General features: G+C 49.6%; 6 protein-coding genes across 6 annotated transcripts; 3 read left to right on the top strand and 3 right to left on the bottom strand.

Annotated features, from left to right (window-relative positions):
• Positions 1–52: 52 nt before the first annotated feature.
• On the top strand, positions 53–870 carry N7518_005466 (mitochondrial 54S ribosomal protein mL57; the record flags this gene model as incomplete). Its single annotated transcript, XM_057186393.1, has 2 exons — positions 53–658; positions 715–870. The coding sequence occupies 2 exons, from the start codon at positions 53–55 to the stop codon at positions 868–870; spliced, it is 762 nt and encodes a 253-aa protein (XP_057043163.1).
• Positions 871–1688: 818 nt separating this feature from the next.
• Positions 1689–3436, top strand: N7518_005465 (AP-1 complex subunit mu; the record flags this gene model as incomplete). Its single annotated transcript, XM_057186392.1, has 6 exons — positions 1689–1727; positions 1825–1953; positions 2055–2284; positions 2357–2846; positions 2903–3277; positions 3356–3436. The coding sequence occupies 6 exons, from the start codon at positions 1689–1691 to the stop codon at positions 3434–3436; spliced, it is 1344 nt and encodes a 447-aa protein (XP_057043162.1).
• Positions 3437–4246: 810 nt separating this feature from the next.
• Positions 4247–5349, bottom strand: N7518_005464 (Rag GTPase GTR1; the record flags this gene model as incomplete). Its single annotated transcript, XM_057186391.1, has 2 exons — positions 4247–5093; positions 5156–5349. 2 exons carry the CDS (start codon positions 5347–5349, stop codon positions 4247–4249), a joined length of 1041 nt encoding a protein of 346 aa, XP_057043161.1.
• Positions 5350–6221: 872 nt separating this feature from the next.
• Positions 6222–7880, bottom strand: N7518_005463 (URC4/urg3 family protein; the record flags this gene model as incomplete). The annotated part of the gene is made up of 4 exons (XM_057186390.1): positions 6222–6305; positions 6356–6951; positions 6999–7488; positions 7548–7880. 4 exons carry the CDS (start codon positions 7878–7880, stop codon positions 6222–6224), a joined length of 1503 nt encoding a protein of 500 aa, XP_057043160.1.
• Positions 7881–14073: 6193 nt separating this feature from the next.
• On the top strand, positions 14074–16804 carry N7518_005462 (UBA/TS-N domain protein; the record flags this gene model as incomplete). Its single annotated transcript, XM_057186389.1, has 2 exons — positions 14074–16644; positions 16703–16804. The coding sequence occupies 2 exons, from the start codon at positions 14074–14076 to the stop codon at positions 16802–16804; spliced, it is 2673 nt and encodes an 890-aa protein (XP_057043159.1).
• Positions 16805–17310: 506 nt separating this feature from the next.
• On the bottom strand, positions 17311–18795 carry trm61 (tRNA 1-methyladenosine methyltransferase subunit GCD14; the record flags this gene model as incomplete). The annotated part of the gene is made up of 1 exon (XM_057186388.1): positions 17311–18795. The coding sequence occupies one exon, from the start codon at positions 18793–18795 to the stop codon at positions 17311–17313; it is 1485 nt and encodes a 494-aa protein (XP_057043158.1).
• Between the last annotated feature and the right edge of the window lie 42 nt (positions 18796–18837).

Raw genomic sequence — 18837 nt, 5'->3', positions numbered from 1 at the left:
TCTTTGCTTTCCGTTCGATCAACTCCGAGTAGACTCGCAGACCACCGACCCCATGTCTTTGAACCTTTCTTCTCGAGCGGCCAGGACCGCCTGCGCTGCATCCAAATTCGCCGTTCGCCCAATTGCGGGAGTCATCCCATCCCGCAACTTCGCAACCTCTACCTCGGAGGAGTCTAGTCAACAAGAAAAGCCCCGATGGTCCTACACTCCCGCGGCGGCAAAGGCCCCGTTCAGTCTGCACCTTGACTCCAAGCGCCCGACCTTCCACGTCAATTCAGACCCGCTACTGCTAGACCGATTCTACATCCGATTGTTCGGCAATGGCGGCGACAAACTCCTCTCGGACGAGACCAAGTGGTTGGCAGTGACACATAAGAGTTTCGACCAAGGCCGTCGCGGATTCAACGATCGACTGGCCTTCTTGGGAAAACGCATTGTGCAGCTGCAAGCATCGCTGGCTTTGGCACAGGATGCTCCGTACACAGGCGCCGCACCGAAGAAGGACGAGTATGGTCGCGTGCCTTTCACCCACCCGGCTCTGGATGGATTGAACAACCTCTCTGGTGAGACCAAGAAGATCCTCACCGAGCGGTCAAAGCTCGCTGAGCTTGCAAACAAGTACGAGTTGCAGAAGGTTCTCCGATGGAGTCCCAGAATGGTATGCCTCCATCCTAGTCTTTGGTGTTCTTGATCACCAGCTAACGAATATCTCAGCCTAACGACCTCCGTGCCTCCGGTATTGAGCTCGTTCTCGCGCATACCATGTACGCTATTGTTGGCGCTGTTTCGCTAGAGAAGGGAGGAGTTGTTGCCACCAAGGTGGCTCGTGAGCGGATACTCGAACCCCTAGGACTCAAGTCGGTCTCGTAAGGGTCCAAGACTTGGGCTTGGGGTATTGGTCTCCTTTGGAGCATTTTCAGGGCGTTATCTTGTTTGATATTTCCATCGGTGGTAGGTTGACTGGGGAGTGAACTTCTCAATCGGGGAACCTCTACGATTGTACATGTACTTCTAAACAGACTTGTTTTTCTATATCGTTTGATTTCTCAGACTACTGCCAAATACCACTTGAAAGAGTTGCACTTGCAGATTCAATGGAGCAAATTACATTTAAAGAAAGGCAAAAAGTACAATTTACGAGGAAGATTCGATTTATAAAAAAATTCATTTGAAGTTATAGAAATGTGCGGTTCCTCTGACGCCGCCCGAGTAACAGAGAAAGTACTCGGCCAGCTCTTATGGAACCCTCGTAAGATCGTAGTCTCCGCACCACTGTATCGCAAGGTAGTAATCAAAACACTATAGCACTCCGACAGAATGCCGGAGTAGCTGTAGAAAATCACAAAGGACTTTATACTGCCTTGAACTGTCTATTGGGAGCGTTGAAGAAAGAAGAAATAAAAAAGTGCGCGACGGGCTTTTATGTGTGATTTTCTACGCTAGTCCGCTTTGAGCTTGGCGTCTATCTCCGGCCTGGGACATGCGGGCATCGCCAACAATCCTCCGCTGATCTGCTCCTTTCATTTCTCACCTCATCTGCTGCTATTCTATTTGTTCTTACTGCTTTATTGACAATGCTGCAGTAGGCGCATAAGGTGGCTTTGTTATTTTTTGCTTTCGCACCCCCACCTTAAGAGACCAGATCATCACCACTTCTCCCGTCATCTATTTACCCCCATTGACACGTCATGGCGTCGGCACTCTTCTTCCTCGACCTCAAGGGCAAGGTAGGCTATTGGAAAATGTGCAGAGCATGGCGATGCGACCCCCTGCCGGGAAAATCGTCAATGCGTCCAGGGACAAGCCCCCACTGACCATCTATAGACCCTACTGGCCCGCAATTACCGCGGAGATATTCCCATGTCCGCAGTCGAGAAATTCCCTATCCTCCTCAGTGATGCCGAAGAAGAAAGCTCAGCAGTGCCTCCCTGTTTCTCTCACGAGGGAATCAATGTGCGTCCCACCGAACCTGGGCATTTGCCCTGACCACGCCCACTCCTGAGTGTCTCCTATTGTGCGCTCCCACCTACTGACACAGGGGTGTTTCCGTCTAGTACCTCTATATCCGTCACAGCAACCTCTATATCCTCGCATTGACCAAACGAAACACAAATGCCACCGAAATTCTACTCTTCCTCCACAAGCTGGTGGAGGTCTTCACCGAATATTTCAAGGTACTGGAGGAGGAGAGTATCCGGGATAACTTCGTCGTCATTTACGAATTACTGGATGAGATGATGGATTTTGGATACCCGCAGACAACAGAGAGCAAGATTCTACAAGAGTAAGCAGCTGAGCCTGGTACCGCGGGGGTGATGGTGAAACAGCATGACTGACAGACCTGCGCTATGACCAGATACATCACCCAAGAGTCACACAAGCTGGATGTCCAAGCACGGCCACCCATCGCTGTCACAAATGCTGTCTCCTGGCGCAGCGAGGGGATACGCTACCGCAAAAACGAAGTCTTCCTCGACGTGGTCGAGTCTCTCAATCTTCTCGTTTCAGCAAATGGAAACGTCCTGCGCTCTGAGATTCTGGGCGCTGTCAAGATGAAGTGCTACCTGAGTGGTATGCCAGAGTTGCGATTGGGCTTGAACGACAAAGCCATGTTCGAGACCACGGGTCGTGCTACACGAGGCAAGTCGGTCGAGATGGAGGACGTCAAATTCCACCAGTGTGTCCGACTTTCGCGCTTCGAGAATGACCGCACAATCAGTTTCATCCCTCCGGACGGTGAATTCGAGCTCATGAGCTACCGACTGAACACACAAGTGAAGCCGTTGATCTGGGTGGAGTGCGTGGTTGAATCGCACTCGGGATCCCGAATTGAATATATGCTCAAGGTAACATTCCCGCCCAGTATATCAAATATCAATCCCTAACCAGGATTTCACGACAGGCCAAAGCCCAATTCAAACGCCGCAGTACCGCCAACAACGTGGAGATTCTCGTCCCCGTCCCCGAAGACGCTGACTCCCCGCGCTTCCGCACAAATATCGGAACCGTGCACTACGCTCCCGAGAAGTCCGCCATCATCTGGAAGATCAAGCAGTTCGGCGGCGGTAAGGAATTCCTCATGCGCGCAGAGCTAGGTCTACCCTCTGTTAAGGGCGACGACGAGCGCGGCGGCGGTATGACCGGTGGGTTCGGAGGCAGCATGGGCGGAGCCGGCGGCGTAGGCAAATCGAAACGTCCCATCAACGTCAAGTTCGAGATCCCCTATTTCACGACCAGCGGTATCCAAGTGCGATATCTGAAGATCACCGAACCAAAGGTAAGTCTTTCCCACCAGTGGATTCCCTCGGCCTATTTTCTATCTCTTGAATTCATCACTAACACTCAACTCCCACAGCTGCAATACCCCTCTCTCCCCTGGGTGCGATACATCACACAGTCGGGTGACATTGCCATGCGCATGCCAGAAATCCAATGAAAAACGTTCAAGCTCTCTGGATGATTGATTTTGTACAGCCGTTCCATGCCCTTCTTGTCCGAGTTATCTTTTTGTTCCCACCTTTTTTTTCATCCTTCTCCGTTGAGGCCGGCCGGTCCGATAGATAATCAAATCCCTCCCATGTTCTTACTCTTCTCTCTTCTGCCTTTCGCTTCTGCATTGGATGCTAGGAATATAGATGGTTCGGATGGGATGTTATGTCACGTCACTGCGGTATTGTATGAAGTAAAGCGATGAATTTAAGGTTTTGTTGTCTGGTTACTGTAGTGATTTAGCTTCTATGTGGTATGCGATAGGGAATTGATATAAAGAAAGCCTTACTATCAGGCTGTCTGTGCTCTTTTTGAATTAGTAGCAGTTTAATTCAAAACATGGCCGATTGCATTATCTGCAACGCCAAGCACATATATCACCATCACCAATGGGCATTTGTACAGTGTCCTCAAGATTCGCTCGAAGAAGAACATAGATTTTACATAAAACTCAAGAGCTTTCTCAACAGTTTGCAGAATACCTGGGTAATTTTTCATGATATTTTTAGATAAAAAAAAGTACAAAAAAATCCCACAGGGTATCTCAATTCTCAGAAAGTTGAAAAGAAAGAAAGAAGAAAAAAACATTAATCTCCATAACGCCATCGTTCAGCGCCTGCTGTATTTTGTCATAAATCCTCAGAAGTCACAGGAACAAAAAACCAAAAGGGAGGGAAGGGGGGAAGGGGAGGGAAAGACAACATCCCCTTGTAGTTATGTAGCTATACAAAGCCCAATGGCACATCAACCACCCATTTTACGTGGGATTCCCATATCCATGCCCATACCCATACCCATACCCATTCGCATGGTCATCTGCCGTTTCTGGTGGAGGGAGAGGGAATCCATCACCGCCGCCACTGCCAGCCGCTGCTTTCGAGAATCCCTCGCGGGCGAGCATTGTGTTGAGCACAGCGCAGTTGTACGAAGCCTCGCCGGGAGGCACAACAAGGAAAATATAGGTGTTATCCGTGAAGCGGCCGAGAAAGATATTAAACTGGGGTGTTTTAGTATGCATGACGACGAAGCCCGCCGAAGCCGGTGTTGTAAGTGTGTTCCGAGCGGCGCAGTGCTTGAACGCCTTCATGATATTCGAGAGACGCTCGTGGCGGTCGTAAATCGGATTAAGCTCGCCGACCTCGGAGGTCACCGATGTCACGGTGAGGAAAGTCGAGCGCTCGAAGAGAATGACTTCTTCGGCGTTGATTTTCTTCGCGAAGGCGGTTAGGAAGCGCTCGATGACGATTAGGTTCGGGATGAGCTTGTGCACGATGCCAGCCCAGGCTTTGTACAGCGATTGGTCCCAGATGCTGCTGGCGAAGGTGTCGACGCGGAAGTCGCCAGATCGGCTGCGGATTACGGCGGAGCGCTCGTCGTAGATGCGTTGGCGGTGCTCGGCTTGGATTAGATCCATCTTGTGCACGAGGCAGAAGACGTAGGCGTTTGGGCTGAACTCGCTCAGCGCTTCGATTATCGCGTGGTAGGTGTCGAGGTCGCGCTCGACTTCTCGGGACTCGATGTCGAAGACGTAGATGAGGACTGCGACGTCGGAGAAGATGTTGCCGCGCTGCGAGGCCAGATAGGTTTCCATAAAGGCATCTTGTCTGAAAAATCCTTCCGTGTTAGTAGAATGCCTCTCGGATTGCAAGGAGTACGCATTACTCACCCTCCGCAATCCCACAGATTCAATGTGAGGTTACCCATGAACTTGACGTGGCTGTGCTCCACATCAATCGTAGCACCTAGACGCCGCACATCCTTTGCGACATAGTTGCTGAAGATAATTGAGCGCATGGACGACTTCCCCGATCCACTTTTGCCCATCAGGAGCACCTTTCTCTTCTTCTTCCGAGCATCCATGGTGTTAGATGTTCGTGGCTGCCGTTGAGCTGAATGCCCCGCTCTTGCGGGGGCAACTCGGGTCGATCTGGAGGGCAACTCAGTGCCTTCACAGGGTCAGTCAGGTTCAATGGTATCGAGTTCCGGTTAGGAGTCCAATATTATCATTTTTCTGCCTTGACAATGGGATTGAGGACGAGAGAGCAAGATAAGGAAAGGTGACAGGTGAGCTCCAACCTCTAATGCGGAGATGGAACAATGCTGTCCCGAGCACGTGATCTCAGGATGTTCTAAAGTGTTGGGATAGATTATGGGATGAGATAGGAAGAAAAGATGATGCCAGCAATTTGTCTACGTCTAATATTTTCCATCAAGTTACTGATCTGATGAGACCTCGCAATTGTGCACTGGCACTGTTGGCACTGTTTGGTTTATTTGAGCTTGGGCCGAGGTTACGGGATGACGACATCTCATGGGTCTCCGAAAATCATAGATCTTTGTTCTATGGTCAAATGGCTTTTATCAACATGAGGGTGTCAAGTAGAGAGAGAAAAAAAAAAGGTGAGATGGAGTATGAAATAAGCCGCCCAAAACCAGTGGTAAATCTGATGAATAGCCTCAAATACAGAGGGGAAAAGAGAAAAGGCTCAAAGAAGGAAAAAGAAGGAAAAAAGGAAGGAGAAGGAAAGAGAAGAGAAGGAAAGGTAGAATAAAGGAGGTAGGAAGTAAGGGAAATGAAGTAAAGGTAGAAAAGCCAAACGTGAAATATAGGTATGAAGGTATTCGGTCATGAAGAGTTCATTTCATCAAAAAGCTCGTCCCAAGTAGCAAAACCAAATGATGGACGAAGATATCAGATATCAAAGCCGCAATTAAAATGGGAATAGAGGGTATTAGAAGACAGTGCCGTCAGATCGTATCATGATAGGGGGTTCCTTGGTGTTTGGTCTCGAAACTTCCGCAATCTCGCGACCACCCTGGTTCATTGTTAGAATTTACCGAACTGGAGGATCTTTGAGTTGCTTACCTTCCAGGTGCCAGCCTCAAGCATTTGTGCTAGTGTTAATGGCTCGTCGGAGCCTTTAAGCCCTAGCTGAGCGTTGACCTCGTCTAGGAGCTCATCCAGGAACCCGACAGTCGCGGCTCGCCATTCGACAATTACATCATCGTCGGCGCAGAAGAGCGGTGCCACTTCGACACTTGGCTGACCCTTGATCTGAGCATTCTCTTTATATGCATCGATTCCACGCTGCATATCATCCGGTTTCAAAGTCATGAGTCCCAGGTCGATAAGAAGGCCTCCGTTTCGATATTCAGGCAGGCCTGTTAGAAGGTCGCTCCCGGCGAAGTGGATGAGCATCAGTTTCGACATTGGAACCATGATCGAGTAGCATAGCCATTGGGTTAGCTTGTGAAATGGAGCAATGCTCTCCCACTGCTTCGCAGGAGGACAATCGGGGAGATCCGAGCACTTCCAAGCATCTCCAATAGATACTCCATCAATCTGCGTTCGTGATTCAGGCCAGATGGGAGAGAACCCATCCATAAGCACGGACCACAAAGTGGTAATCGGAACAATAGGTACGGAAGAAGCCAGGGTTGACGGATGACCGAGAAGATAATCTGAAAGATTAGTAGCTGTTCAAACACACACCACCAGATCGCCTCACCTAGCATATTTCCCGGTCTAGCATCCACACCGAAGAAATCTTGATTGTTAAGTGCTTCAGAGAGCCGTACCAACAATCCCGTGCGGCCTTCAATACCGGCCAGCGGATTCTCATCGGAATGCTGCATCGCCTTGGCAAGCACCTCGACCGTAATTTTTTTTAATCCTGCGCCATCCACCTGACATGGCTCCGTCGGATCGCTACTGAAAAGCCCCGACTTGAACATCTCCAAACTGGCCACGGCCAAGCCCTCACTGCGCGAGAAGACTTTACCAGACTCCTTGGACCGGTACGACCACTCGTTCCCGGCGCCAGCGTCGAGCAGCACGGACACGACAAACAAATCAATCAAACGGCGGGTGCGCTCCTGCGCATCGATGCGACTGGGCCAGGACTGGAGAAGCTGGTTGATGCGCGGTCTGCCGCCCACGTCGAAGTGCTGCCAGCGACCATGCGGGGGAATGTTCTCATAATCTGGCGCATAATCTCGCTGGTTGGGAATATGTGTTAGCGCAAACCTCACAGGATCGAGTTCACTTTGTTCTCTACCTTGATGATGGAGACGACGTAGGAGGCGGTAGCTTCGAATTTGCTCATGTCGACGTCGAAATGGTGCAGTTGGTTCTTTTTGGCCTTTTCCAGAATGATGTTGGAGCGTTCGCGCACGGCATGGATGCTCCGTAGATATGCGGCCGGGTCCAATGCTGGATCTGGGGGTCTGGCGATAGGGAGTTCCGGGATCGAGGATGGCGGGCCAGTTCCCTTGTACCTTGGCGATCTCAGGGATGTATGTGATGTACGAGCGCTGTTGACCGATATGGGATCATTCTCGGTATCGCTTTGAATGGAGTTCTTGGAATCTTTGCGCTTGAATAACCCCATGGTATCGAGTTGGGAGGTTCACCCCAGGCTTGTCGAGGGTTGAAAGGGGGCACCGGGAGGGATTGAAGGGAGAAGAGAATGTAGTTCGGATAAGGAGTTTACAAAGAGGGGGAAGTGACATCTGGATGTGATGTTTTTCTTATTTTTTTTTTAACATCGCATAATAAAGGCTCTAGGGTAGACTAAGTAAAAATAGGCAAAGCAGGCCAAAGAGGTAAAATACTTATTGTTTTTTTTTTTATGGGGCGTGGACAGCTCTCGCGAAGGGTCATCTTGGCACAGGCTAGACGTCCGGGCATTAATAATTTGAATATTCGAATTCGAATATTTATGGAGTCGATTTAGGGGCGAGTCTGGCAAAGTCCAAAATCCGGCGCCGTCTGAATCGAGTAAGAGAACGAGAGCGGAAGCTTGGGAAGGTACCAGGTACAATCCACAACTGGTACTTTAGTATGTAGAAGGGCGGTACCGGATACGCCCAGACTACGGAGTACGGAGTAGCTGGTTTGCTTTTAGAACCACGGAGGTAACTAAGGAGTACCGAACATTTCCTCCGTACAACCATATACAACATACTAACAACAGCATAATCAGTAGCACACAAAGCCTTTGTGTACTAGGAGTACGGAAAGCGTACATATTTCCCGAGGGCAGATTAGGATCGATTGCCGTATGTATGGGGAATCAGGAGGAGGGGACCAGTCGGAAAGCAAGAGAACGGACTATCATTTGACTTGTGCAAGGGGGGAGCGAATCAGGGCCGAGGCGAATGGATAAAGAGGAATGCCAATATCAAATCACTTCCGGTTCCGAGGCGCCACTGGGTGGTACGTGTATAGATCGCTAGCTCACATGCATCGATCAGACCATGCCCTATTAGGGGAACGACCAAATACAACGTACGTTTAGGGCGAATCCGTGGAACGCACGCGGAAATGCACGGACTAGCGGACCGTTCGAGAGAAAAAAAAGAAGAAAAAAAGAAAAGAGAAGAAAAAAGGCACGGCTTACCCAATGCGGAAGGGCAAAACCCACTTGGTATATATCTAAACGAGCGCATGTTCGGAGATTTTATGGGTTTGGCAATTACGAGTGTTAATAATAGACGGTGGTTGAGTTAGGGGGATTCCAAAAAAAGTGCTGGGGAGTACCAACGCACACCGAAAACCGGAGAATTGATTCGGTTCGATGTCACGGTGTTGCCTCCTGGTCAGCACACTACGCCTATCAGCTAGAAGAGGAAGGTGTCGCTTCATAATATATATAGTATGAACCTACTCCATAGACAACGCCTCTCAAGCCTAGATTACAAGGTTTCACCTGGTAATCTGCCCTAATCTGCCCTAATCTACCCCTCCTTGACATAATATCTGGACGTCTGTGTAAAGTATTCCAGGATGTTGTACTCCGTACTTGTAGAACAGTGGACCGTGCAGGTTATGCGAAGGATCATTAACTTTTATGTTGGAATCCTTCCTTGATCAGTCTGATTGTCTTGACTCTTATTCTCTTATTCTCTTATTCTCTTATTAGGGGCCTCATCTCCGGACCATCAAGCCCCCCTTACCCCCCATTTATACCGCAATGCACCCAAGGACCCAGCTAACGGGAAGCACGGGCCTGGCCACTCTGTTGGGTCGTTTCAGCTTAACTCTGTTTTTCGTTTGGGATCTTCTTAAATTTGTATTTTTTTGGGTCTCATTCTTCTTTTTCTTGAGAATGAGAGCTGGCAGAGTATCATCAGTATGAAGTATATCCTACCTACATAATATCAAGACAGGTCCGAGCATTGTGCGCACTGACTAAGCCATAACTGTCCAAGCCCTGAAAGTCAGGGGCAAGACACTGCGATCCACCGATTGGATTTCCATTCGCTACCGCGCGGCTCGGCCTCCCGAGTGGTTCCGCTGCTGTGAAAAAGCGGAGTTCCGACTTTCCTTTTTACCGCAAACATCCTCTACTTGAATACTATGTATAGTGTCAATACAAGCATATACGAATACCATTCCTAGACTCTCTACGGAGTAATAGTATATCAATGCTCATTTTGTGATCACGATGATGCGGGTTTTACCCAGAGAATGAATATAATAATAAAGCCAAACCCCGTTAAAATCACCCCACTTTTTCCAACCCCGATCACTTTCGAAGGATTATTCGTGCTCCTGGACTTTTGACCATAAAGAGTACCAAGGCTTCTGAATTAGGCTTAGCCCCCTCGGTTTTAGAAACTTTCCTCTCGGACGTATTTTTGAGCCTACCGCCCACGTGACTGCTATACTTCTATTGGTTTAATCCTATAGTCCGCCTTTTCAGCCGCGATTCTGCCAGTCCAAAATCCAGATTACATAATACAAAAGCACATTCCTTCCCGAAGTTGGACAATGTGACCTCGTGACCTCCGGTCTAGATTACATATCGATTGGATACATCGTACCGGATTCGGAACGCGGTCCCGCAAAGACGGTATACCCACCTACTAAATATTCTTCCGTTGAGTATATCCTCAAGCCAATGAAGATCCCTGTGTGGACCTAGTCTTTCGCAATAGTACGGAGTACTCCGTACGGCAGATGGAATTAAGTCTAATAAGGTGTGACCTGATTGGCCTTGTCGTCGGCATCTTTAATATTCTTTCTACAACGTAGGTATATTCTTAATGCATCTTTTTTACTGTCTTTTTGCTATCTTTTTTGGTCCTGTAGCAAGCGAGAAAGAACAAAACTACAGCGAGAGCTGAAATTGTAAAACAAATTTCGCTAAAGAGAGGACTTCGTAATTTCCCGACTGGCGGAAGAGTCGGAATTCCCGAAATCCACTCATCCACTCAAGCTTAACTTTTGCAACCATACCTAGATAGTACATTTATTAGCAAACATGGGATTACTGATGGATTCACTGAGTAGCTACCATGGTCAAACATTACTTCCTTCCGAGGTACCATAATCGGATGGTGTTTGCTACTTCCTTTATCTAGTACTCTCACTTCTCACACTCTAACTTCTCACTCTCACCTTCTTCATCTCCTCCATATACATATATACAGACTTGATCTACCTTCCATCAAGCATACAAGGTACGAAGACCCCGACCAAGAGTTGGATACTTCAAATTCTGACTACGAAAAAGGTGATGCCGTTCTAGCTCGGGAGTATGCAACCATCGCAACCTTGCGAAGCATGGGTTCCGCCCTGTATGGACTTTCGATGAAGGATACCCTGGATTATGATCGCGGTGGATATTCAAGAACATCTTGACAAAAATGGCCAGCTTAGTAAGTTTTTTTCATTTCTTGGATAGGGAGCTTAGCAGCTAATCTCAACTACGCCAGTATCTATTGGCTAGCAGGACTCGATGACCTAGAAGTCATTCCCTTCTGACCTTCTTCATCCCCAAAAGGAGCAGTCACGATTCTGACATAAATTTTGTTTCCGGATTCTACATTGCAAGTTTCGTGTTGTCCCAGGATGATACAATATCATTCATTCTGTTCTATCTCCAGCTAGGACAGTGATAAACTGAAGCAGTTTTCCTTAGCCAGCAAGGCTAGTTCTTGAAGAACGTCGATGACACGAGTCAACCTGGGATATTACCTATACCTACAGACCTTCCTACGATGGAAGCCGACTGGACTCTCGTCATTCGTGCCAAGAAAATGAGAATACCAGCACATATCAAATTCACGGGATACGACGTAAAAAGACAAGAAGAGCGTTGGTATATTGCTGTTAAGAGGGTTTAAGCCCCAGGCGGGGGTGCCGAACAGGTATAGAATGCTCATTCTCCTCATACCCCTGGGATACTGTTTCAGGGCAAAGAATATGCTTGAACTATCTTTGCTAACGAAACCGTTTGTAGAATTTCGGGCCAATTGCAAGCGCAGAATTGACGCAAGTCTATATTTGATTCGGATTCCCTGATATACGCACTCGATGATGTCCGAATTGGAGGCGGAATCATGGCCTTTAGAAACCCAGATCTATATTGCACTGTTGTCACTGGGCACCAGAAAGGGGAGACAGAAGCTTGGGATGCCGGGGTAGCCAGGTGGAATCATCTTGCGCAGCAGCCAATTCCAGTGGAGTATGACACCGTAGACTTCATGAAGGGGCCAAACTCTACGGTGTAGCAATGGGCAAATTCGAAGGGGCCGTGGGGTCTCCATCCTGTCACAACATACCAAGTTGGTTGCCTGCAGCCACAAAGCATACAGTGCTTTGTCTGATTCGCTTAAGATGATGATCTTCGTCGAGTGGACATAGTTAACTAGGGAAGCTCACTTGATCTTAGTCAGCCACTACTTATGGCTACTTTTTGATTTGCACCTATAAATTTTCCAAGGAGTACTCCGTAGGGTTCTAACAAGAGCCGACATGGAGGCTGAATTGCCACTATAATTGCGCCACTGACACAATCAAGCACCGAACGGACTAATGTCTTCCATGAAAGCGTCAAAAAGGGGGCTCCATCATCCGCTAAACCATGACGTTAAATCGTTTAGAGTTTAGCGAAAATCACCAATTGAGCAAAGCTTCATGCATTAGCGCGCAAGCTAACGGAGTTTGGCAGGTGGAAATGCCACCCAATAGTAGATCTATACGACTAAGAAAGAACATGAGTAGATGTCTGCTGCCATTTGTGGAATAGTTATTTGGGTCTTTCCGTCTCCAACTACCCCTGATTGAGGTTTCCAGAAAAGACAAAATAGTTCTAGGCTGGAGTATTGCGCGTCCCACATTGGGATAGGATGTGCGTTGGCCCAAAAGTAGAAGAAATGGATACCACCTGCCCCATCTACAGCTAATAGCCTTGTATGCCGGGTGATCCCCTGATTCTGGGTTCAATGATTGAGTGATAGTTTAGCTGAGCTTCGGCCTTATGAATATGCCTGGATCCTGTAGGTCGAGCCTTTTTAGATTCGGGCCTCGATGATTTTCTCGGCTATTGATTTGTCTCTTTGCCGATTTGGAGATTGTCAACAGGTACTCTGTAGTTCGTAAGATATACTAGTTGATTGAGTGGTCACTGGTATATTTTCGAACTTTCTCAGTGGACATGCAGGTAAGCACCGAGAAAAGACCTTAAAAGCGTTGCACTGTGGAAACCCTAAGTACTGGTTTCAGGACGAAGCACTCCTGCTTTTGTGAACCTTTTCCTGCATTTTACAGGGATAGCCTTACCAATCAATATTGATGGTCTCCACAGTGTAAGCTTTTGGATTCTTTTTCAGTCCCTCTAGAATGGTCTGGACTAGTTTATTACTAGGCCTTGCGGGATACTCCCTAGAGTTAGACACCCACAAGTGCTTCTCGAGTTAATCGCGCTCATTAGCCCACAGGTATAATCAACAACTCTGGCACCTCCTCTCCTGGTCCCCATCCTTGTTCTCTTCGTCATCACCTCTGAGGGTGATTCAAGAGCGCCTGCTGGGGGTAAAACCTGCAAATATATATATCAGCACGACGGACATAGCAAGAGAGAACGAAGCAGACATTATATTAGACCACTCAAACGAAAATCAACAAAATCAGAACGAGGCCAATGAAGCCACAGGTTCCATCAATAAGAGGCAATTTTGCGTCAGTGGTGACATCCATGTATCCCTCATTCGTTGTAGGTGTATCGTTAGGTTGTTTCTTTTCCATTTGACCCTCGGTTTTACCGGGTTCGTGCACTTCAGTTGGCTGAAGCGGCCATGGCAATATCCGTGAATAGTCCTCAGGTTGTTTTAGGGACTGAGGGTGATTTGAGTGATCACTGAGTTGTTGAGAAATCAAAACGTAGTACTAAGAAGATGCTAAGTTGAAGGTCTGTGGACTGGATATCTCTCACATCGACCTCATCACATACACCTTGGACTAGGTTAGTTCATGTTAGAGGCAATTGATTACTGAGATGTTTAACCTCAATCTCAAGACATTGAATAGCCAGATGAGTGAACTGATAACTATTTCCTCAGACAAGGAAATGTATAATCACGTGCTGGCCTCAATGCGGTCCGGATCCCCCACATGCAGGGGGCAACTGTTCCGCATCTGCTTGATAGCAGCAAACGATCATTGAAACCGCGTTGGGCTTCTTTTATATATTGTGAGCTGGTGAGATTATGGAAAACCTTCATCCCTCTTCTGGGACCTAATCCTCATTCGAATCCACCAGACGTCACCTTCATTCTTTGCGACGCTCACTCACCATGGAGGATCTAAATGGCTTGAGTTGGTCCTCCGACTCAAACACAAGCAAACCACCGCCAATGAGCTCTGGGTACTTGTACCCAGGTATACCATCAAATGGCGGCTCCGGCAGGTCCACACCGTTATCTGCGACCTCGAACCGCTCAAGCTCGCCAAAGCCCGCTACTCCCGCCGGAGATAGCTTCGCGAACCTGGTTTCATTCAATTCTTCCACCGGGAACAAGAACCTATCTCTTATGGAACAGCAGAAGCGCTTGCAGGAGGAAAAAGCTAAGAAGGAAGCCGAGAATCGCAGTCGATTCGAATCGCAATACGGAGGCCAGAACAATCAATTCTGGGACAACTTCGAAGGACGCACGCGGAGCCCCGCATCTATACCTGCTCCTCGATCTGCACCTCCGCCCGCGGACGATGAGGATCTCCTGGCTGCCTTCAATTCTGCCGCGCCGGTGGACGCATCGACGCATTTTCCAATCCCCACCTCCTCGAGATCGTCGCCTCGAATCGACTTGAACAGTCGCTCAGAACCTTCCAATGGGGGGATTTCCATGCAGGACAACACGGGGGGTATGGATGCCTTTGATGACGATGATCCATTCGGTCTCAATCAATTGAAGCCGAAATCCGCTCCCGCTCCTCAGCCTCAACAAGGCGACGATGATGATTTCCTTGGTTTGCTTGGGAAGCCGGTATCAGATATCCCTCACCCCGAACCGCCTCCTAAATCTGCCACACCCTCAACTCAAGGACGAGACCAAGATGCATCTCCTATGCCTTCCAACGAGGTCGACCGGGCTATTGCGGAGTTGGTGGATATGGGATTCCCCGCGGATAAAGCTCGCCGGGCTTTGAATACCACAGAGTCCGGGACCGACGTGCAGGCTGCTGTTGGTTGGCTTCTTACCCAGGCCCATGCCGAATCTCGGCAGAAGACTGAAGGGCATCCCAGTACAAATCATTCTACCGATCGCGCTGCAAGGAGCGATAGTCGTAACCGCGACAGGCCTTCGTGGATGAGAGAAGAAATGTCAGAATCTCGATCACGTCAGGACAGACGGAGTCCAGCATCAGCGGACAAAGATCCTGCGCAGTTGGCCTCCCAATTTGGTAATACCCTGCTGAAATCAGCCGGCTCGCTTTGGAAGACTGGCAGCAAGAAATTCCAACAAGCGGTAAACGAATTTAACGCCGAGCATGACCCCAGCCAGCCGCGTTGGATGAGAGATGGATCCTCGCCACAAGATGAACCTCCTCTGCAGCCGCAGCGTCCAGATCGTCCAGATCAGCCGGCTCAATCACAACGAGAGCAGCAGGATTTCACCAATGAAGCGCTTCTTCTTGAGTCTGGTGATGGTCGGCCTCAGAAACCTCGTCACCGTGAAACCCACCACCCCGAGCCGAGAAGCCAGCCTCCTCGTACTCAACAGTCCCCTGGTGCTGTCCAGCCAAGGCAACAACCCAACTTCCTCCAACGTCCATCCCGACCAAGCTCTCAGGATCCTAAATCTCGAGTTTCACGGTTTAAGGATGAAGAGCAGACGGCTCAAGCATATGTTAGTCCTGCGAGACGCAAGCGACCCCAGGCGCCACCGCCGCCTTCTGAGCCGACTGTCGATCTCATTGATTCCCCCGCTCCTTCAGCTAGTCGTTCAAAGCCTCCTCCCTCTGCCATGCCTACGACACGCTCAGCTTCCATTCCTGTACGCCCCAAAGCCCCAACACGGTCTATTCCACCTGTATCCCAAGAGGCGCTTCAATCGACACACCGGCACCGCGGAAAGGCCGCAGACTCATACAAAAGAGGCGACTACGCGGAAGCCCATCAGAGCTTCTCCACTGCTCTTGGAATGCTCCCTGACAAGCATCCTATTACCATTATCATCCGCAGCAATCGTGCGATGACGGCCCTGAAGATCGGTGAACCCAAGTCCGCCATCGATGACGCCGACATCATTCTAACATTCATCGGCCCATCTAAGGGCGAATCGGAGGTGATCGATCTGTGTACCGGGGAACCACCTAAGCCCATGAAAGACTTCTTCGGCAAGGCTTTGATGCGCAAAGCCGAAGCCCTTGAGCAACTAGAGCACTGGAATGATGCAGCGCAGGCATGGAAGCTGGCTGTAGAATCTGGTCACGGTGGCAGCACGAGCATCCAAGGCCGAAACCGTTGCGAGAAAGCGGCTGGTATCAACAAGCCTCAATCTAAACCCACAGCCCCTGCTAGAAATCGCCCTTCACCTCCACCTAAGAAGGCCTCGGCTATGTCCGGTCTCACGGCCACGTCGGCATCCGGGACGGACTTTGAAGCAGTCAGCCGTCTGCGACAAGCCAACCAGGCGGCTGAGCGTGCCGACGAAGAGAAATTTGCTCTTGCCGAGAGTGTCGACGCGAAAATTGCTACCTGGAAAAGCGGAAAGCAAGACAATTTGCGTGCGCTGCTGGGTAGCTTAGACTCTGTGCTATGGCCCGAGGCTGGGTGGAAGAAGATTGGCTTGTCGGAGCTGGTGCTGCCGAATAAGGTTAAGATTCAGTACATGAAGGGGATTTCCAAGGTGCACCCTGATAAGGTATGTTTACTCCTTCTTAGGTGGTATTGGCTGATTATATACTAACGTTCCCTATTAGATCTCTACCACTGCCACCACTGAGCAGCGTATGATTGCTGGATCTGTGTTCGGAACTTTAAATGAAGCCTGGGACAAGTTCAGAGCTGAAAATAACCTCTGAGAGCTCCTATTCTCCTGTTCATACCATCTACTCATGGTCATTTCTTCGCTTGCTGCATTTCACGATTCCATTATCTAGAAGGGGCCTTTATAGCATCTTTGTCCCATAGAGAATTACATATGAGCGTTGCCTTCTTTGTGTTTCTAATCCCTTGTAGTACTCATTCTCGCTACTTGTTTATCATCGTGATCTATGTTCGTCTCCAGGTAGCCTGCAAGACGGCTGCTTCTCGGGCAAAACTTCTCATACCAGCTGCTTCAGTCAAGATGCGCCCATGAATTCATACTTGCCGCTAAAGGAATTATGCCTCTGTAAGGATTTGCAAATGCTGGTTTGAGGTCGGAGGAGTTGACGACCAACCTAGCTCCAGGATTGCGTACAATTCAATGATTAAAGAGCCTTTGAGTAAATGATATGTGTGATGTAGAATGTCTCCAAAGACAACAATACCACAATCCGGCTATGAATTTTATGCTAACAAATCAAATCAACTGGTATCTTCATCCTCATGCCTCGGTGCTCTCCTCTTCCAACTTTTCTTCCTCGATCTTATCTCCCGATTCTGGCTGTGACTTTTCTTCCAATTGCTTTTGTTCGTCGCGAAGCCTTGCCCGTTCCACTGCCGCATCTCTCTTCATTTGCTTCTTGCTTGTCTTCGGCTCATTATCGGGCTTCGCGACCTTGGCGGATGGCCATTGATCCCGGCACTTTTGCTCCTCCTCTTCAGACCAAGCCCGAGGCAGGATCGCAAAGACCAGGTATGAGGTGTGAGTTCTGAGGTCCGGCTCCGATCGATGCGTCAAGCGACCCTGAGCATAAACAGGGACATCGGTCTTCTCTTTATAGAACGGCGTCTCCTTCGCAATTGGCTGATAATCCGGCTGGCCTTTGGTCATTCGGTTCTCCCGGATGAGCTTGGCACGTTGTTCATCACTACGAAGCTTTGCGACTGCCTCCTCGACCGTCTTAGGAAACATTGTAGCTCCGCGGACGCCCTCGGTATCCAGCCCGACACGATCCCGCTTGACATCAAGCCGACGCTGTGCGACTTCCACCATTGAAATATTGAGCCATGATAGCTTGCGCATAGTGCGGATTGTACGCTCTGCCTGCTCGAGACAGGGCGAGAATGTGCAAATATAAGCGGGTGACTCAGGGTCGAGAGCTGATTCCTGCTCAGGAGGCGGATTGCGCACGAGATGTTTCAGCGCGAGCCAGGGAGCAGGGAGATCCAGGAAGATGGCGTTGGCCTTGGGCGATTTGCCGGTTTGGGGATCGCCTAGCAGAAATCCGTCCTCGTAGACGTCGCGATGTGTAGCCTCCACAATCCCGTCGAGACCGTGGTCTTTAAGTTCCTGCTGCACTTTGGCCGCGCGCCCTTCGTGGAATTCGAAACTGCATACCTTCCCCAGTCGTCGCCGTTTGGTTGCTTCTTCTGTCCCGGGATACCCGTTGAAAACGGCGCGTGCAGAGGCGTGCGTGAACGAGCCGCTGCCGGCTCCGGCTTCGATGACTGTACACCCCGGTCGTACGCGGAGTCGGTGGAGGATGTAGCTGTAGTCTGGGGTGTAGACGACCTGCGTGCGGTGTGGAAGAGACAGGGTCCACGCTTCGGGAGTCGGGGCGAGGATGTGTAGGAACCCACTATCCGCAGACACGGGGGCTCTTAATGATGGTCGCTTCTTGTCCTCCTCTGCGCCAGTTGTTGTCTCAGCATCGAGCTCTTCGGCCTTGCGCTTGGTGGATGGGCGACCGCGCGAGCCTGTATCAACTTTTGACGCGACAATCTGCGCGCCCCACGGTTGCCCGATCAGAGTGCTGTGTGGGAACGAGCCGAAGCGGGTGTTGGTGACCTTGCCTTCCCAATAGCCTTGGTTCTCATCGTCATGGTCGCGGAGGATCGTCGGAATGATCTGGTCGCGACGGAGTTGCAAGAGGGCAAGACTATCTGCATCCGCTACGGCGTTCCGGGTAAGGAATGGGGAAGTCATGGCGGGCGATATCAGCGCGGATAATTGGTACGGACAATCCCT

This window comes from Penicillium psychrosexuale (assembly GCF_028828465.1).
Source record: "Penicillium psychrosexuale strain IBT 29551 chromosome Unknown utg000003l, whole genome shotgun sequence".
NCBI classification, from domain to species: Eukaryota; Fungi; Ascomycota; class Eurotiomycetes; order Eurotiales; family Aspergillaceae; genus Penicillium; species Penicillium psychrosexuale.
Note: the sequence above shows the minus strand (reverse complement) of the source record. Positions and strands in the feature narration are given on the sequence as shown.